Source organism: Equus asinus, chromosome 5 (assembly GCF_041296235.1).
Source record: "Equus asinus isolate D_3611 breed Donkey chromosome 5, EquAss-T2T_v2, whole genome shotgun sequence".
NCBI classification, from domain to species: Eukaryota; Metazoa; Chordata; class Mammalia; order Perissodactyla; family Equidae; genus Equus; species Equus asinus.
In genome coordinates this window covers 102059457-102077024 of record NC_091794.1, presented here as the reverse complement: position 1 = coordinate 102077024, position 17568 = coordinate 102059457, and the positions used below count along the sequence as shown (strand labels likewise).

General features: G+C 58.1%; 1 protein-coding gene across 5 annotated transcripts; it reads right to left on the bottom strand.

The window, feature by feature from the left end:
* Nucleotides 1-1838: 1838 nt before the first annotated feature.
* ARHGEF19 (Rho guanine nucleotide exchange factor 19) lies at nt 1839-17559 on the bottom strand. Of its 5 annotated transcripts, none has more exons than XM_044769769.2 (16): nt 15676-17559; nt 11752-12189; nt 10892-11173; nt 10644-10752; nt 10490-10566; nt 9928-10190; nt 8953-9113; nt 8697-8849; nt 8301-8430; nt 8083-8157; nt 7829-7942; nt 7492-7652; nt 4951-5109; nt 4544-4623; nt 2867-2971; nt 1839-2451 (listed from the first exon to the last, which is right to left on the bottom strand). In XM_044769769.2, the coding sequence occupies exons 2-16, from the start codon at nt 12164-12166 to the stop codon at nt 2294-2296; spliced, it is 2442 nt and encodes an 813-aa protein (XP_044625704.2). In that variant the 5' UTR covers nt 12167-12189; nt 15676-17559; the 3' UTR covers nt 1839-2293. The 5 variants fall into 5 exon arrangements, 4 of the variants coding, with proteins under 4 accessions (XP_044625704.2, XP_044625703.2, XP_044625700.2 ...); XM_044769768.2 differs by lacking the exon at nt 15676-17559 and adding an exon at nt 13242-13412; XM_044769765.2 differs by lacking the exon at nt 15676-17559 and having other exon boundaries at nt 11752-13412.
* Between the last annotated feature and the right edge of the window lie 9 nt (nt 17560-17568).

The following is a 17568-nucleotide window of genomic DNA, read 5'->3' as shown; positions in this document are numbered from 1 at the left end:
GCCCTCCCCCAAACCGGTAACTCCTGCCCAGTCATGAGGAAACAGCAGATGAACTCAGACCGAGGGGCAGTCTCACAAATAAATACTGACCAGAACGCCTCAAAATTGTCAAGGTCACAAAAACCAAGGAAAGACTGAGAAACGGTCACAGACAGAGACTAAGGAGACGTGACAACCACCGGCCATGTGGGATCCTGGATGGGATCCAGGAACAGAAAAGGGACATCAGCGGAAAAACTGGTGAGACGTGAAGAAAACCTGAATTTCAGTGAATAGTCACATACCAGCTCGGTTTCTCAGTTTTGACAACTGTACCATGGTAACGGAAGATGTCAGCAACGGGCAGAACCGGGACAGGGGCGAGAGGAACTCTCTGTACAATCTTTGCAAGTTTTCCATAAATCTAGTTATTCCAAAGTAAAAGCTTTATTTTTAAAAATTAAATGTCTGAACCAGAATTCAAGTTCAAATATGTCTGCCTCTGCCCACACCCTCCGCCCTCCCTGCACCCTCTCACACTAGAGTCATCTCCTGAGTCTTCACGGGCCTGACTTCTCCCCATCTGCCCATGTCTGCCCTCTACGACCACCCCAACTCATCTCTTTTCTTTGCCCCACATCCTCCTCTTGAGGGATGAAAGATGCTCCTGTCCCCCGGAACACTCCAAGCTCATTATTCGCAGGTCCTTCCCCTCTTTTGAGTGACTTGGGTTTCAGTGAACACTGGTCTCCCCAGCATCTACCTCGCCTTTGCAGCAGCCACCAAATTCCACTTGGGGATCCACAGGGTTTCAGGGAAGATAACGCCCCAACCTGGCTCCAGGGATAGAGTACATGACCTCGGCTAGGTCTATCAGCACACATCATAACCTGGCCACCGTGATCAGCCCAGAGGTAGTCATGAGATCCAAGCTGTCTAATCAGAGGACTTTGACAGGGAATGCTGAGACAAAGACAATTCTCTTCTTCTATCTTGGCTGTGAAGAAGCCCCTGGAAGCCTTAGGATGAAGACAATACCAAGAAATGGAAAGAGTTGAGTCCTCAGTGACATCAGTGAGCCACTGGATCCAGCCTTACCTGAAGCCAACCTTGCCTCTACACTTCTCAGCTGTGAGAACTGTGGGTAGGCTGAGAAATGGCCCCCCAAAAGATACCTATGTCTTAATTTCTGGAAGCTGTGAATGTTACCTTATACGATAAAAATAGGGGTGGAGGTCTTTGCAGATGAGATTTAAGGATTATAAGATGGGGACATTATCTGGGTGGGCCTCAAATGCAATTGCATGTATCCTTGTAAGAGGGAGGCAGATTCGACATAGACATACAGAGAAGAAGGCAATGTGACCACAGAAGCAGAGATTAGAGTGATGCGGCTACAAGCCAAGGAATGCTGGCAGTCACCAGAAGCTGGAAGAGGCAAGGAACAACTCTCCCCTAGGGCCCATCTCCACTATAGGATGGAGCATGGCCTGGCTGACGTTTGGATTTTGGCCCAATGATACCGACTTCAGACTTCTGGCCTCCAGGACTGTGAAGGAATGAACTTTTGTTGTTTTAAGTTGCCTAGTTTGTAGTAATTTGTTACAGAAGCTTTAAGAAACAAATACAAGAACTAATAAATTCTCTTTAATGTTTAGGCCTATTTGAATCTGCTGATTTGTTAACTGCAGCCCAAGGCAGTCTGACTGATATGCCGCCCCTCTCACCCACCTCTGGCTAAGAGGTGAACTCACAGAAGGGCAAATTCACAATGGGAGGCAGCCAGAGACCCTCCTGATCTACAGCTGGGAAATGGGGCTGGGGAGGGGACAGCATCAGAGGGCTCACGGACTCCAAGCCAAGGCATCAGGGGGGTTTATTTACAGACAAGTCCCAGCAACCAGGCCCCACACAGGCTCTGGCCAGAAGACCCCAGGTAGATATATAGGTCCCAGCACCCATCGTCACCAGAGCCGTTCCCAGCCAGGCCCCTGCCAGAGGGACAAGAGTCAGGCCGGGTGGAGGCATGGAAGGGAGAGGGCCCCAGTCCTTGCCCCATATCAGAGGTCACCCGTTGTGGCCCCCACGCCAGAGGGAGGAGCTGCCCTCGGCCAGAAGTGTGGACAGTGAGGAGCACGAGGACGGGGGAGACCCTCTCGAGGTAACTCCCTCCCGTGTCCAGCCTGCGCTCCCGAGGCCAGGCCACGGACCAGAAGTCTCAGCAGCAGGGGCTTGTGGCATGGAGACACTGCAGGCCCCTCCAGACCCATCCAGGAGCCGGCCGGGGAGCAGGGGGCCAGGCCATGGCTGCCCATCACACGGGGGGCTCCCCCAGTTTGCTGGCAGCACTCGCGATGCGCTTATTCTCCCGGAGGTTTCGGAGGCGGGCGCTGAGGCTGCCGATCTCTTCCACGTAGGCCTGGGGCACCCACCCTTTCTCACCATCCGCCAGGCGGACCCCCTCCAGCCAGCCTAGGGGCACACAGGCCGGGAGCAACATCAGTGGCATCTAAGGGACACCAGGGCCAGGTCTTCGAGGGACTACCTAGGCCCTGATGCAAGCCTCGTCTGCACCCCTGGGGCCGAGGTGACATCATCGCAGCATCTTCCAGCTCCAGGAAGGACCCTGCCTCTGGCAGTCTTGTAGATAAACTTCTGACCTGTTTTTCCTGACATCCGCCAAGAAGGGTATTTCCCACTCTCCCCCGTCAGTCACTCTTGATCCTACATGTCTATAAGCAGGAAGTTCCTCCTCTTGTCTAACTTGATTCTTGCATGCTGTGGTTGATCAACACTTGCATAACCTTTTCCTGTGATGTCTTAGCCATCCAGCTACCTCCCGCCCACTGAGCCCATCAGGGAGGCCTTCCCAGGAGGCCCCTCTCACCGTCACTGGTCCGGGTCCTCACTGCCAGGATGTCAGTCTTCTCTAAGGTCAGCTCGTCCGGCTGCAGTGCCTTGTACGTCCTGACACACTGAACCTGGGGGCGGTCTGAGAGCCCGAGGGAGAGTGAGGGGGTCCCCAGGGCAGGATGGGGGTGGGCAGGGATGGGCAGTAGGAGGAAGTGAGGGGTGGGAGAGCAGCCGCTGCTGCTTCTTTTCCTCTGCCCACTCTTCTCTCTCACCCTGGACACAAGCCCAAGGTGAATCCAGTCCCTCTGGGCTTCAGTCACTGCCTCTGCTCCCAGGGCTCTCGCCTCCCCAGCTCCTTGCCCCTGACCTCTAGGCCAATGTCCAACTGCCCCCAGGCCTCCGCCAACAAAACAGTCATGGCCCCATCATCTGTCCCGAGGGTACTCGGGTGCTCCCTCCAGTCCGCCCTTCTCAATTGGGATTCAGGCCACATCACTCCCCCGTTTATAACCCTCCAGGGTTTCCCACTCCTCTTACAATAAAGTCCACAGTCCTCCCGCAGCCTCTGAAGCCCGGCAAGGTGTGGCGTTGCCCACTAGCTAACCTCCGCTCCTCCACCTCCTTCCCCTCTGCCCCTCACTCATGAAGCCCAGCTACACTGGTCACCCTGCTGGTCATTCAAACCCTCCACACTCCCTCCTGCCTCAGGGCCGTTGCACTGGCTGTTCCTCCTTCCAGGAGTGCTCTTCCCCAGATCTTTTCATGGCTGCCCCTGACCATCCACCTCCTAGCCCAAACAGGACTCTTAGCTCCAGCCAGAGAATCTGCTCCAGCCCAGGGCCTCAGCTTCCCACTGCACTAGGCAGGCTGGTAGTATCAGGAAAACCACAGACTCTGGGGCCAGACCTGTCTTGAATCCCAGCCCTGCCACCATTAGCTCTGTGACTTTGGGCAAGTTGTTTAACATTTCTGAGTCTTAGTTTTCTCAGATACGAAGAATGAGTCTATCTAATAGGAGTGTCATGAGGATTAAGTAAAATAAACACATCTACAAAGCCCCTAGCACCGAGCCTGACACATGGCATGGCCCAGGTGGAAAAGAGCTCCCTTCCTTCCCCTTCCTTAGCTCAGCCCTAACTCCCACTCAAAAACCTTCAATGGCTACCTAGTACCCACTATACCGAGGTCCTCTCGAATTGGGCTGCACCCTGGCTTACCAGCCTCATTTCACACCCGGAGAAGCCTCTGTTTCAGCTGAGCAGATCCCCCACGCTGCCACCACCCCCATCCCCCACACGCCCTGGCCATCGCTTCCTGTCCTCTTTGCAACTGATGAAAAGACAGAGACAGACCTGGGTTCCAGGCCCAGCTCTGCCACTTCCCAGCTGGGTGACCTTGAACAAGTCTCTTTCCCTCTCTGACCTCTGTTTTCTAACTTGTGAATGAGCTTCTGTGGGGATGAAATGGGAGGAGAGAAAGGTTTTGTCAGGCCCAGGGTGCTGCCTGTGCACATGGAGTGGGTCTGTCCTATGTAAATCCCGCCTGTCTTTCGAGGTTCTGCAGAGCCGCCCCCTGCTGCTCCAGGCCAGGTGGTCTCTCTCCCCGTTAGCCCTGCTGGCAACATGGTGCCCAGGATGGGAGGGAAGGAAGAGAGCCACGAGGTGCCCAGCCCAGGGGACATGGGCCTGGTGTGTAGGGGGCAGGCTCCTACCTTCCCCCTCGCTGATGGCCTCCTTGTCCTCCTGGGGGCTGGAGGGGCACATGGCTGAGATCCATCGCTGCTTCTCACTTCTACGGGGAAAGAGGCTGAGCTGTCACAACATGCAAAGTGCGGTCTCCCAGGGCCAGGCTGGTGAAACCAGGGCTGGGAGAATGGGGTACGACGTCCAGACCCGGGACCCAGGCCATGTCTTCCCCACCCCAGGGCCCATCCGATAGCCCTGTCCCCAAGCCTGTGTCCCACCCGGCTCTGAGCATAAGAACAGAGAAGGCCCAGACCCCCCAGATGCCAGCTCTGCCCAGGTCCTGCCTTATGCCACCCTGCTGAAGCCAGAGATAAAGGCCTTTTGCCTGCCTGGGTTGTAGGGGTCCTCTCTCCCCATCCTCAGGCCCACTCACTCCGTCCGGGCCCTCAGCAGGAACTGGTGCTTCATGTGCGGCCCGTGGAGGAGCTGAAGGAGGAACACGTGGCCAGGGATGCCCTGGAGCTTCAGGCTCAGGTCCTTTACCTGCAGCTCGGCCATCTTGGCGTGGACAAAAACAGCAAACTTCCCGAGCCTGCAGGGCCAGGAGAGGGAGGTCAGCCTGGCCTGCGCCCGGGAGCCCAGCCCCCTGCCCAGGACCAGGTGAGTTCTGATTGGAAGGCAGGAGAAGGGGTCGTGGGCCCCTCTAGCGCCCTCCTCAAGGAAACTTGGCTGCGCAGGACACCACCTCCCTGGCACCCAGCAGATTCCCCAAAAGGAATTGGGAGCTCCATTCCTGCCAGCTCACCGACAGGGGTGGAAGGTGACAGAGCCCGGTCCCTGACCCCCGGGCCTGCTGTCAGCTTCCCTCTGAGCCTCTGCACTGAGCCCTGTCCTAAAGAGCCAGATGGGCAGCAACTCTGATGAGCCCTCTGCACTGCTCCGTGCCTGACTCTCTCTCTCACTGGTCTAGGAGCTGAAGTTTGTCTCCTGTTCGCCACTGCTCCCCTGTGCTTGACACCGCCTGGCCCACAATTTGGGTCCAACCTGTGGGAAGGATGGGTGGGTGGGTGGGTCCATGCGTCCTTCATCTCAACCTGCCTAAACAGAACTCAGTTTCTCCCAACGCAAAGCAGATCCCTTCACTGTTCCCCTTCCAGTGACAGACCCCACCACGGCGCCCAAGAGGAAGCTCCGTCGTCACTCTCGCCTCTCCCCTCTCCCCCCACATCCAACCAGCAGCTCATCCTGTCTGTCTGTCTCCTCACTGTCCCCAGGATCCCCTTCTCCCCAAGTCCCTACCACTTCCGGAGCATCTGCTCTCACCGAGGCAGCTGCAAGAGCTTCCATTCTGATCTCTCGCCTTCCAGTCTATTCTCCAAATTGGCCAGGAGCAAAACGTCACTCGTTTGCCTAACTTTTCATGCTCCCTACTGCCCTCAGAAATTCCAACCAAGGGGCCGGCCCCGTGGCCGAGTGGTTAAGTTTGCATGCTCTGCTTTGGCAGCCCAGGGTTTCGCCAGTTTAGATCCTCGGCGCGGACATGGCCCCGCTCATTAGGCCATGCCGAGGCGGCGTCCCACGTGCCACAACTAGAAGGACCCACAACTAAAATATACAACTATGTACCGGGGGTATTTGGGGAGAAAAAGCAGAAAAAAAAAAAAAGAAGATTGGCAACAGTTGTTAGCTCAGGTGCCAATCTTAAAAAAAAAAGAAAGAAAATCCAACCTCTCTACCATGACTTTCAACATCCCAACTACCCTTGCCTGCCCTTCCCCTCTACAAATCCAGCCACAGTAAGCTTCATTATCCCCCAAACACACTCTGCTCTTATACCCTACTGTGACTTTGCAATATCCCTCCAAACTCCTTCTCTACCTGGAAAACTCCTACTTATCCTTCAAAACCCAGCTCAAATGTCCCTTCCTCTGTGAAGCTTTACCGATTCTCACCCCACACCAGGGAATGCTACAGTACCAGTACACCCTTCCATCAAAACCCTGACCAGGTGGCTATGAGGATGTATTTTCACTGGTCTAAGAACTCCTGTGAGCAGAGAACAAGTCTCATTCATCTCTATGTCCCCAGCACCCATCAGAGGGCCCGGCACAGAACAGGGGTTCAGTGATGCTTTATTGAATGAATGAATAAATCAAGAATAAACTCTTCTCATAGCATCAGATGTCCATCCTTCATCCCATCCAGCCGCAAGGCTTCCCTCATTCAGGCAGTCCTCTCCCTCATCCCAAACTCACAATAATCACAGCTAACACTGAGTCATGTCCACTGTGAGCCAGGCACGGGGCTCAGCTCTTTTCATGCATTTTTCTCACACTGACCCTCCTACACGGTAGTCTGTATCTCACAGATGGAAGACAGGATGGTGCAGTAGTTACGAGTCTGGGACCCGGCATCAGACAGACCCGGCCTCCTCCTGGCTCCTGCACGTACTAGCTCCAAGCTCTCGAGAGCAACAAGGAGCCTCCTTCCCAGGGAGAAGTTTGGAGGATTAAAGGAAATAATCCACAAGCACGTCTGGCACAGAACAGGCGCTCAGTTCCCGCACCCCGCTGCCCCAGGTCAGTTCACTCCCTCACCTCTCGCTGGTGCTCTTGACCTCGGGCAGTTTGGAGAACAGCCACTGCTTGTCCTGCGCCCCCAGACACTCACTCAGCTATTATGATTATGACCCAGGGCAGAGCGGGGACTCCAGGGCTGTGCTCTTGACCTCTGCTCTAATCGGCTTAAGCTCAGAGCAGCTTCAAGCCTTCTGCACACAGTCCAGCCCTTGATCCTCAAGGGTCTGGAAGATGGACTTGCCTCGAATTCTGCCTTTCCTGCGGGACCCCCAGGGTTCAGGGCGCCATGCAGCACAGCCTACCACAGGCCCAGTGATGGACCGGTTGTGAGCCCACTGGTAGGGAAGAGGGAAGCCCAGCTCCAATCCACCTTCCGCCGCCCTTCGCCAACTCACTCCTTCCGCCGGGAGAGCAGCAGGCAGTCATTGAAGAGGTGCAGGTAGACGGCCTTGCTGGACAGCTTCAGCTTGGCAGGCGGCGCCGCGGGCAGTGGTGCCAGCTCCACCAGCTCCCCGTGCCGAACCAGCCAGCGTGCCTGAGAGATCAGCGGGAAGATCTGGGAGGGTGGAGGAGGCAGGGGAGGGCACAGGTCAGGCCCAGGGCAGCAGGCAGAGAGCACAGGACAGGGGAAGAGAGGGTGCGGGCAGTGATGAACCGGCCTGCAGCCCCCAGGAAAGCAGGGGACAAGAGCTGCCCCTTTGTGTGCCTGTCCCACTAGCCACGGACAGTCACCTTGCCCTCAAAGTGGATCTTCTTGCTCAGGTGGATGAGCTCCTCTGTCCTCTTCATGGACTGCACACTGGCGTTGCACTCCTGCACGAGCTGGGGAGGCCGCGGCTGGGTCACCTGGAACCCCCCAACCCCGGTTCCCGGAACCCAGCCTCAGACTCCCACCTGGGGATTGAAGGCCAGGCCTCTTTAGGAGATACACTGGGGTTCCAGGGAGGCCCTCAAGAGCCAGGCGGCCCCTGCCCTACTGAGCTCACCTCCTTGAGCGCATTGAAGGCCTTGGTGGCCATGTCTTCATCCTCAGAGCCCTGTGCTGTCCGCTTCAGGATGTTCTAGAGGGTGGGGTCAGTGCAATGAGGCAGGCCCTGACCTCCCCCAACACCCCGCCCAAGTGTGGGTGCCCAGAAGAGGCTGCGGAGGCCATGGCAGCACCCCCCTCGCTCAGCCATCACCGCAGCCTGTGCCCTCCAGGTACCTCCACCAGCATCTTGAGGCGGGTGATCCTCTGAAACGGCAGGATGAGGAAGGAGGTGAGAGGCAGACGCTGGCACACAGGAGACTCCTCCAGACGAGCCAAGATGCCAGGGAACTTGGGGTTCTCCAGGCTGGAAAATTGGGAGGGGTCTGGGCTCACGGGTGGGCCTGAACTCCTGGGATCCACGAGCCCAGCTACTCCACTGGTTCTCCAGGTGCCTTCTCAGATTCTCCAGGACCCTCCGCCCCATGGGGGTGGGTCTAGCTTTATCTTAGTCACAGAGCTCCTTTCAGGAACCCCTCCCCTCCCAGGTCACCCTTCCTCACCCAGTCCTCTGCACCTATTCCTGCCTGAGACCCCCTCTGCCCTCCCCACTTTCAGAGCCCCCAGCCCTACAGCAGGCGCTGGTAGGTGCGCTCCTGGTAGGCCTGGTTGGTGACATAGGGGAGGTAGACGCGGCGGAAGGCTGGGCAGTGGCACAACACAACGTCGCACACGCTGAAGCGCAGGACATCTGCCTCCAGCCGCTGCTCCAGGTCCTGCAGGAACCTGAGGGGTCAGCAGGGCGTCAGGGCCAGGGCAAGATGGGAGCCCGGCCAATTGCGGGCTCGGTTCCCGCGCCCCGCCGCCCCAGGTCAGTTCACCCCTTCACCTCTCGCTGGTGCTCTTGACCTCCGGCAGTTTGGAGAACAGCCACTGCTTGTCCTGTGCCCCCAGACACTCGCTCAGCTCAGCCGAGCCTAAGAAGTGGCCCACGGCCACCGACAGGCTGTGGATGTAGGAGGCTTCGGACGTGATCAGTTCAAACTTGGCCTGAGACGGGGTGGACGCGGGGTTGAAGGGGCCGAGCCAGCCAACTCAGGGCACCCTTACCTCTCATATTCCCCTTTAAGGCCCAGACACCACCTGCTAAGACACAGCCGCACCTCGTGCCCACCCCTTCTCTAGCTTCACCCCTGATCTGGTGCCAGGCAGGGTGGGGGACCCGCCTCCTGCCGCGCGCAATTGTTCAAACCCAACTGGAGTCCTCGATTGCGCCCCTAGCTCCGCCCAGCGGGCCAGCCCTAGTCAGTCGATGGCCCTGCCTCTCGCAGGTGCGTCTTTCCACAGCCCCGCTCTCCCGCTGGCCCCGTCCCTGCTCTTGGCCCCGCCTGGCCCCGCCCCCACCACGCGTTTTCACTCCGGATGGCCCCACCCGTCCCATGTCCTTGCTGTCAGAGATCCCACCTCGTTAGGCCCAGCCTGATTCTGCCCCTCCTCTGGCCCCGCCCTGTCGTAGGCCTCGTCCCCGCGCCCGCTTCTCCGCTAGCCTTCGGCTCCTCGGCTCCTCGGCTCCTGGGCTCCTCGGCCCTCGCCTGCAGCCAGCCTCACCTTGACAGGTCCTGGTACCCATCTTCCGTATTGACAGTCCCGCCGGCCCCGCCCTCTTGTGGCCCCCCCCTCCCTGCTGGGTCCCAAGCCCACCTCCTGCAATTTGCAGTTCCACTGACCTGGTCCCCTCGTGGTCCCGACCGGGCTCAGTCGGGGAACCACGAACCCTTGGCCCCGCCTCTTCTGTTGCCCCATGCCCTCTGGGCCCCAGGACCCCCTTCCTGGACTGGCAGCCCTGCCGGGTCCCGGCGCCCACCTCCTGCAGTTTGCAGTCGCGCAGGCTCAGTGTGGCCAGGACGCCGCTGCCGCGCACGTCGGGGATGTCCTGCCACAGCGAGAAGGTGGAGCCTCGGGCCGAGCGCTGCGCCCGGAAGGAGCTGCTCGGGGAGAGGTTGGCGCGCGGCGGCCCGGGCCCCTCCTCCGCGCCCTCCGCCTCGTCCCCCGGGCCCTCCTCCTCGCGCTGCTGCCGCCGCAGTTCGCGGGCGCTGGCCACGTCGCTGTATTCCTGGTAGAGGACGGCTGGGCGGGCAGAGGGGCGGGAGGGCCGTGGGGCGCTCGCCAGCACGGCCGCGCTCCTCCCGGTTCCCCCCAAAGCCCGCCTCTCTTAGCAAGCCTTTCCGACGGCGGGACAGCAGGACACAGGAATTCATTCATTCACTCATTCCAGGAACACTGCTTGAACACCAACTGCGTGCTAACCCTGTGCTAAACACTGAGAATTCAGTCCTCTCCCCCTCACATCATCCCTACCTCGCAGCTCTCCAAACCCTAGTTTCCCAGGACCCCCAAACCTTCCTGCGTGACCTCCTCCCACGTACAGTTAAGGAGGAACCGTGACTGGCGCCGCTCGCTGGCGCTCCCAGAACCCAGAGCCGGCTCTTCTTGCGCGTCCAGCCTAGGAAAGGGAGAGTGTCAGAGCCCTTCTACGCCGGCACCCCGCCTTGGACCCGAGCCCACAGGGGGAGGTGGTACCTGGGCTCGGACCAGCCGCCCTGGCCCCCGCTCGTGTCAACAGGGGCTGGCATCGCCATACCGTCCACCCTCATTTCTACACTGCGCGACTCCCTTCCAGACGCTTTCCCTGGAGAGGGTAAGAGCTGAGGGTGGGTGGCCCCAGAGTGGCGCTGGGCACCCAGCTGACCAGCACCCAGTCTCAGGTGTCCAGTGAGTGGGCATCTGGCTCATGACCTGCTCTTAGGGCCCAGGGGAGGAGCTGGTACCTTCCCGAGCTGCTCCAGGGCTTGACCCAGGGGTCAGTGCCCTGGCTGTGGAATTCCGCCCCAGCCGCAAGGAAGAGTGCAGCCGGGTCATGAGCTCAGAAGCTGAGAAGCGCCTCCGCTCAGGCCCCTCGAGGCCAGCTCGGGTGGGCCCAGACAGCCCCAGCGGCCGAGGCTCCTCCGTGCTCAGGGCCTGCTCCGCTGCCTGGCCAGGCTCCAGGAAGACAGCATGGGCCTCCGGGCTGCCAGGGGCCTCTTCACGCTGGTACACCCGCATCTTGCGCCCTGCAGGGAGGTGGGGTGAGAGCACATGCTGGCATCCTCTGGGGTCTCTCCCCACCTCCTCCCTGCTGCTGCCCTGTGGCCCCGAGCATCTGGGGGACATGCCCAAAGGAAAAGGCCAATGTTTTTCCCTGTGGCCTCGAGCATCTGGCGGACATGCCCAAAGGAAAAGGCCAATGTTTTTCCCTGTGGCCTCGAGCATCTGGCTGACATGCCCAAAGGAAAGGCCAATGTTTTTCCCTATGGCTTCGAGCATCTGGGGGTTGTGCCCAAAGGAAAGGCCAATGTTTTTGCCGGGATCTGATCCCCAGAGAAATGGGATCAACAAGAAGGGTGGAGAGAGCAGTGCCTGACTGCAGTGGGGAAAGGGCCAGGAGCCCAGGACAGCCACTCGCTTGCTGTGTCAGCTCAGACAAGTTACTTGTCTTCCCTGAGCTCTTGTTCCCTTATCACTAAAATCTACTGCTTGTCCTTGTCCCGCCTGTTTGGGGAACTCTGGGGCTTAGGAGTCCTAACATAGCCACCCAGCCTCTCCCTCTCCGCCCCGCTGGGCCACCACCCCCTCATCCAGAGTGACTCACAGGCTGACTTCTTCTCTGAGCCATGGCTGGCCCGGCGCTGCGGCTGTGGGTGCTGGGGACTCCAGGGTCCCTCCAGAGCTGGGGGCTGGGCACTAGGACAGTGTGGCCAGCTGCCAGCCCTGCTGGGCCGCATGCCCCCACTGGTGGAGATCTTGGTGTCTGGACCTCCTGTAGATGGTGGCCATAGCAGCCCTTGGAGAGGAGCAGGGGTCCCCAGGGACCAGCGGCTGCCAGGAGCCCGCAGCTCCTCTGGAGCGACGGGGAAGAGATCCAGACACACAGGGCTTGGGGGCTGCAGGGTGGGCAGTTCCGCAAAGGACAGACTCTCCTGCTGGCACACAGCTACTGGGTGGCGGGCAGTGCCAGGCGGCCCAGCCAGGTGAGACTGGAGGGTGGCAGGTGGCCCACAGTCCATTCCTCCTTTGCTCTGCCACCCACCTAGGCCAGCAGGGGAGAAGGTGTCAAAGCCAGACACGGGACACAGAGCTGGCCAGTGAGCCATCATGTCCTGGAGGCCTGGACTAACCCTTGTGTACACATGCGTCCACACATCCTTACAAGCACATTCACACCCCTAATTATACAGTAATAACTAATACTTAACACTGACTGAATGACAGGCCAACTGCTTTACACACATCATCTCATTTAATCCTCATAACAACCCCGAGTTGATGCTATTATTATCCCCATTTTATAGGAGGGCAAAGCGAGGCACAGAGGTTGTTACTTGGTAAATGGCGGAGCCAGGATTCAAACCCAGGCAGTCTAGCTCCTGAGTCTGTGCTTTTAACCACCTTGTACATTTTCTAACTCCCACTGACTTATGGTCAGATATGCAGATACATACGTTGTCACACAAATCCATGTATGTCCCATGCACACACATGCATTTTCTCCCAAGTACACACATTGACATACACACTTTCACAGACACACTCAGATATTTCAAATTCAGCCTCACACACGCACATACACTTTTTTACACAACTACATATATTCACACAGACACTTTTTTTCACTCACACATGCTGACCCATCAGATGTTTACAAGTCCACTCAAGTTTCTCACACTCATGCACCAGGATGCGGACAAACACACAGGCCCAGAAGCCCTTGCTTTGGTGCCCCCACCTCCCCTCCCAGGCCCAGCATTACGGTTTTCAGCTCTGAGTGGTGCCCACACCCATGCCAAGCTGGCTGGGAGGATCACAGACTGGCAGGCGGGCCACAACCCAGATCAGGCTGGGCCACCCCAGGAGAAGGGCAGGGAGGTGCCCCAGCCCTTCAGCTTGTGGTGAGAGAGGGGTTCTTTCTACCCTGGCTCCGAGTCCCAGGATCGGGCCAGGGCTGAAGGATCCTCTCTAGGCAGGAAGTCATCCTCAGGGAGACTGCCGGAGCCTCAGGACAGGCCTAATGATCAAGGGGTCCAAGCCCCCACAGCCCTTGCCCCGTGGCCCTCCACTGGCTGCCCTCCTGCAGCCCCTCACCTCTCAGCCGCGGCCCGCTGCTGGTGTTTGGCTGCTCCGGCAGGGGAAGCCCTCTCACTGCCCAGCTGGCTGGGGGAGATCCCACCCAGACAAAGAGTTTGATTCATCAAACCCTGTGGTGAGGCAAGCGGGCAGGGAGGGAGGGAGCCGGCAGCGGGCTGGGCGGGGGCCTACCCTAGCCTGGCCTCGCTGTGGGCAGGCCGGGCAGCACAGACCCCCCCCAGAGGCCCCCGGGCCAAAGGGGCAATGCCCAGCCTGGCAGGGCCAGGAGACCCAGGAGACAGAGACTGATAGAGGCCCAGAGAAACCGACCCCAAAACATTCAAAACCAGAAAACCACAGATGCTGAGACATTCAGGGCCCCAGAGATGGAGACAGAGAGACAGCGACACTGACAATTTCAGATAGACCAGATACTCAGAGACAGAGGTAAAGCCCAGAAAAACCCAGGGAGACAGCCAGACAAACATTTTGTGCCCTGCTGGGTTGCCAGTCTAGTGGGGGAGCCGAAAGCAAAAACAGCCACAATCCCAGCTGGCAAGAGCCAAGCCAGAGGAAACATCAGAGTAGAGTGCCGGGCTCAACTCAACCTGAGCAGTCCAGGAAGGCTTCCTGGAGGAAGTACTAGCTAACTGTTCAGCTGAAATACCCAGGGACCCAGTGCACACGGATAGGGAGAAGGCTGGCCTGAGAGACACAGTGACTGTGTCAGAGACCCTGGGAGACAGGGAGCGAGGAGAAGACCCAGTGGAGAACGGCAGGGTCTGTGACTGGGCCCCACTCTCTCTGCACAGCCCCTCAGAGAAGCTGAGCAAAGCAGAGAAGAGAGTTGCTTCCCTCTGCTCTCTTCATCCCTTCCTGGTGGTGTGGTAGGGGGGCAGAGGTTGGCTGCTCCTAAGGGACAGTTACTCCTCCAGGCCCCCCTCACCCCGTGCAGGGACGGCTTTAGCTTATACCTTAAACTTCTGTCCATCTGAGCAAATCTCTCAGTTTCCTCATCTGGTAAATGGGATGGTCACGGTAGCTTCATAAGGCTGATATGAGAATTAGTTAGGATGCACGTGAAGCACCTAGCACTCCGTGGGACCTTTGTAGTTGATAGCGATTGTTCTGAGTATTATTATTAGTCTCTCTCTGGTCAGGGGGATGGCTCGGGCCTTTACACAGATGGGGAAATTGAGGCAGTGAGGCTAAGACACACCCCACTTTGTAGGAGTACGTGGCAGGAGACACAGGGGACCATTGCCACCAGACAGGCCTCCCTCTCCAGGAGTCAGAAGTCCTCTGCACTGAAGTCCCACTTGCTTCTCTGGGCACTCACGTGCAAGAATACACATGCGCCCCTGCTCCCTCGTCTCCTGGGAGGTTCTCTTCACTTGGGTTCTGGAAGCCCCTGGAGGCAGGGAGGAACCTCCCCACCCTTGTCAGTTGCAGAGATAAATGAGCAAAAACATGGAACCCTTGGGGCAGGAGCACCCCCTATTAAAGCCTCAGAGGAGAAGGCTGGGTGAATGTCGTGGGAGGGGTGATAGAAGGCTTTCTGGGGAGACGCAGTTGAAGGCAGGTCCCTAGGGAGAAAGTCAGGCGTGAGCCAGCCTCCACCTTTATCCAGGCCAGGGGCAAAGGGAACGACCTATCTAGCTGGGAAGCCAGCCCTGAGGCCTTTTAGGGATGTGGCCCACTTAACCTCAAGGCTGGGGATCAAGGAGGGGCAGAGCTGTGTTCATATAGCGTGTAGCTCATGTTTGCTAGAAAAAAAATCTCAGGAAGAGAACTGGCCCCAGATAGCAGAGATATTACCTGCCCAAGACACGATCACACGATAGTCTAGTCCCACTAGGCAAGGGTCATTCTGGAACCCACAGCAGAAAACCCGTGCCAAGATTCAAGGCCCAGTGTTGACACAGAGCAGCTGTGTGGCCTTAGGCAAGTCAGAGTCTGTCCCCATCTGTAAAGTGGCCCATAAGGGCCCTCCTGCTGCCCCTCTAGGAAATCTGTGTCCTCATGAGTGTCTCTACCGGCCAAGAAGGATGGGCAGGGGCGAAGGAGGGTCCCATCCAGTGGGCACTGCTAATCACATGGACAATGGGCCCACTTGGCAAAGTTGGCAGACAGGGTCCCTTGACGCTACCATGGTCCAGGGAAAGTGCCTCTGGCCTCCTGTGCCCAGCTGTTCCCTGCCCCCTCCCTGGTATCCCTTGCCTTGCTGCCCAGAAGAGAAGGATCCTGCCAGGACCCCTCTGCCCATTAAGGGACAAAGCCAAGTGGGAGGTCATGCCCAGAAAGGGGATCCAGGCCAAATAGGCTGCAGAGCCCCAGGAGGCCATGAGTGGGTGGGGGCCAGGATCAGAGGCCAGGCAGGCAGCACAAAGGACTCCCTCGGGAAGAGTGGCGGGAGGAGGATGGGGCTGCTGGCAGCTGAATGGGGCCCTACCTCAGCCAGGGAGTTCCGTCTGGCCTCCGGCACGGTCCAGGCCTCCAGACCACCCTGGGGACTCTGGGGCTGCAGCCAGGTCCTCAGGGGGCGATGTCAGCATGGCCCCTGAGCCGGGCAATGCAAGCTCCTGGTTATTGTGTGGGGCGCGGAGGGGGAGGCGAAGGTGGAGGGAACCTTGCAGGCGGGCAGGCGGGCGGCTGTCTCAACGTGCCTGATCCCCGCCCCCCTTCCCCAGAACCGGTTTGGCCAGTCTGGGGTACAAGAGGGGGGCTGGAACAATGGGAGTCCTATGCCCAGGAGAGGCTCAGAAGGACCCCAGACCGACATCCTAAAGAAGAGGGAGGCACTGCTTTTCCTCCCAGGAGACAGGTCACCCCTCTTCTGGACCTTCTCAAATGTGAGATGTGCTCAGGGGGTCCTTGGGGCTGGGGAGCATCCTGGGAGCTTCATAGAGAACCTCCCAAGCCTTGGGCTCTTCAGAGACCCTGAAAACTCCACAGTGTGCTGACCCTCTCTGAGCCAACTACAGCATCTATAAAACGGGGACACTAGTCTCTTAGGTTGGGAGACGGAAATCGTGAAAGTTGGTGTTGTGACGCATCTAGCATCATCCTGGCCAGCGCTTCCTGCGTCACCACTCCTCATGAATGTCCCATCCTCCCCTTCTGCCTGGAATGATCCATCTCACCATTTCTAAGAGCCTCCTCTACCAGAAAGCTAATATTCACGCTGCTAATAACTCTTATTGTAATTCACTAGGTGCCAGGCACTGTTCTGAGCACTTCACCCCTATTTATTCATTTAATTTCCACCACTACCCTACAAAGTAGATTTTGTTACTGCTCCCACTTATCAGATGAGGACGTGAGGCATGTACAGGTTAGGTCACTGGCATTATCCCATTTAAATCTCTCATCAGCTCTGTGAAGTCCCTATCTTACAGATCATGAAAGTGAGGTATATGGGATTAAATAACTTGCCGAAGGTCACACAGCTAATAAGAGTCAGAACTAATATTCAAATCCAGGTCTGTCTGGCTCCACCACCAACCTGTGTCCTTAACCACTGCACAGTACTGCCTCACCAGGCTTTGGGGAGGATCTGGTGAAAAGTGTGTGAAAGTCCACTGAGAGGTGTCTCAGCTGACCTAAATAAACCCTGTTATTGTTATTCACACACTATAGGCCTCGATGAACATATAGGGCAGGGGATCCAGGGCCCAGACCCCAATGAACTCTCCCCTACCAACTGGAGACCATTCCATTCAGAGAGATTAGGTCCCTCCGCTTCCTCTCGTACACTTTGGCCCCCCAGAGCATTGTCACGTAATGAGGAGACACTGCACAGTGCTGGGGGGAGCTAGGTGTCCACGGAGAGGTGCAAGCTGGGGTGCAGAGAGAAGTTTATTGTCAGCATTGCACAAGGGCAGGAGATGGGAAACAAGGAGAGGGCGGCAATGCAGGACGAGGGGGCCCCAAGGAACCCTAATCCTCTCTTCCCAGCTCTGGGGGGGACCTTGGGGCCGCTGGCCAAGGTGCTGCCCAGACCCCTAGCTGGAGGCAGAGGACTCCAATAGAAGGAGCATCCTGGGGGACCTAGGGTCCTGGAAGGGCAGTCGCGCTCACTCGCCTCTGCATCCTGGGCTCCAGGGACAGCGCCCCTGCTGCAGCGGACACAAAGCATGGCTTGGTCAGGCTGAGAACGTTGGCCCTCCAGAGCAGGAGGGACTCTGTTGGGATTAATGTAAAAGAGGGCGTGGCGTGGGCGGAGCTTGGTGAAGGGCCGGGCAAAGCGATAATCGGAGGAATCTGGCCAATCCTCCCTTTGGGCGAGGCCAAACCAGAGGGCGGGGCAAGAGAGCTGAGTTACTGTCTGGGGGCGGTTCTAGGG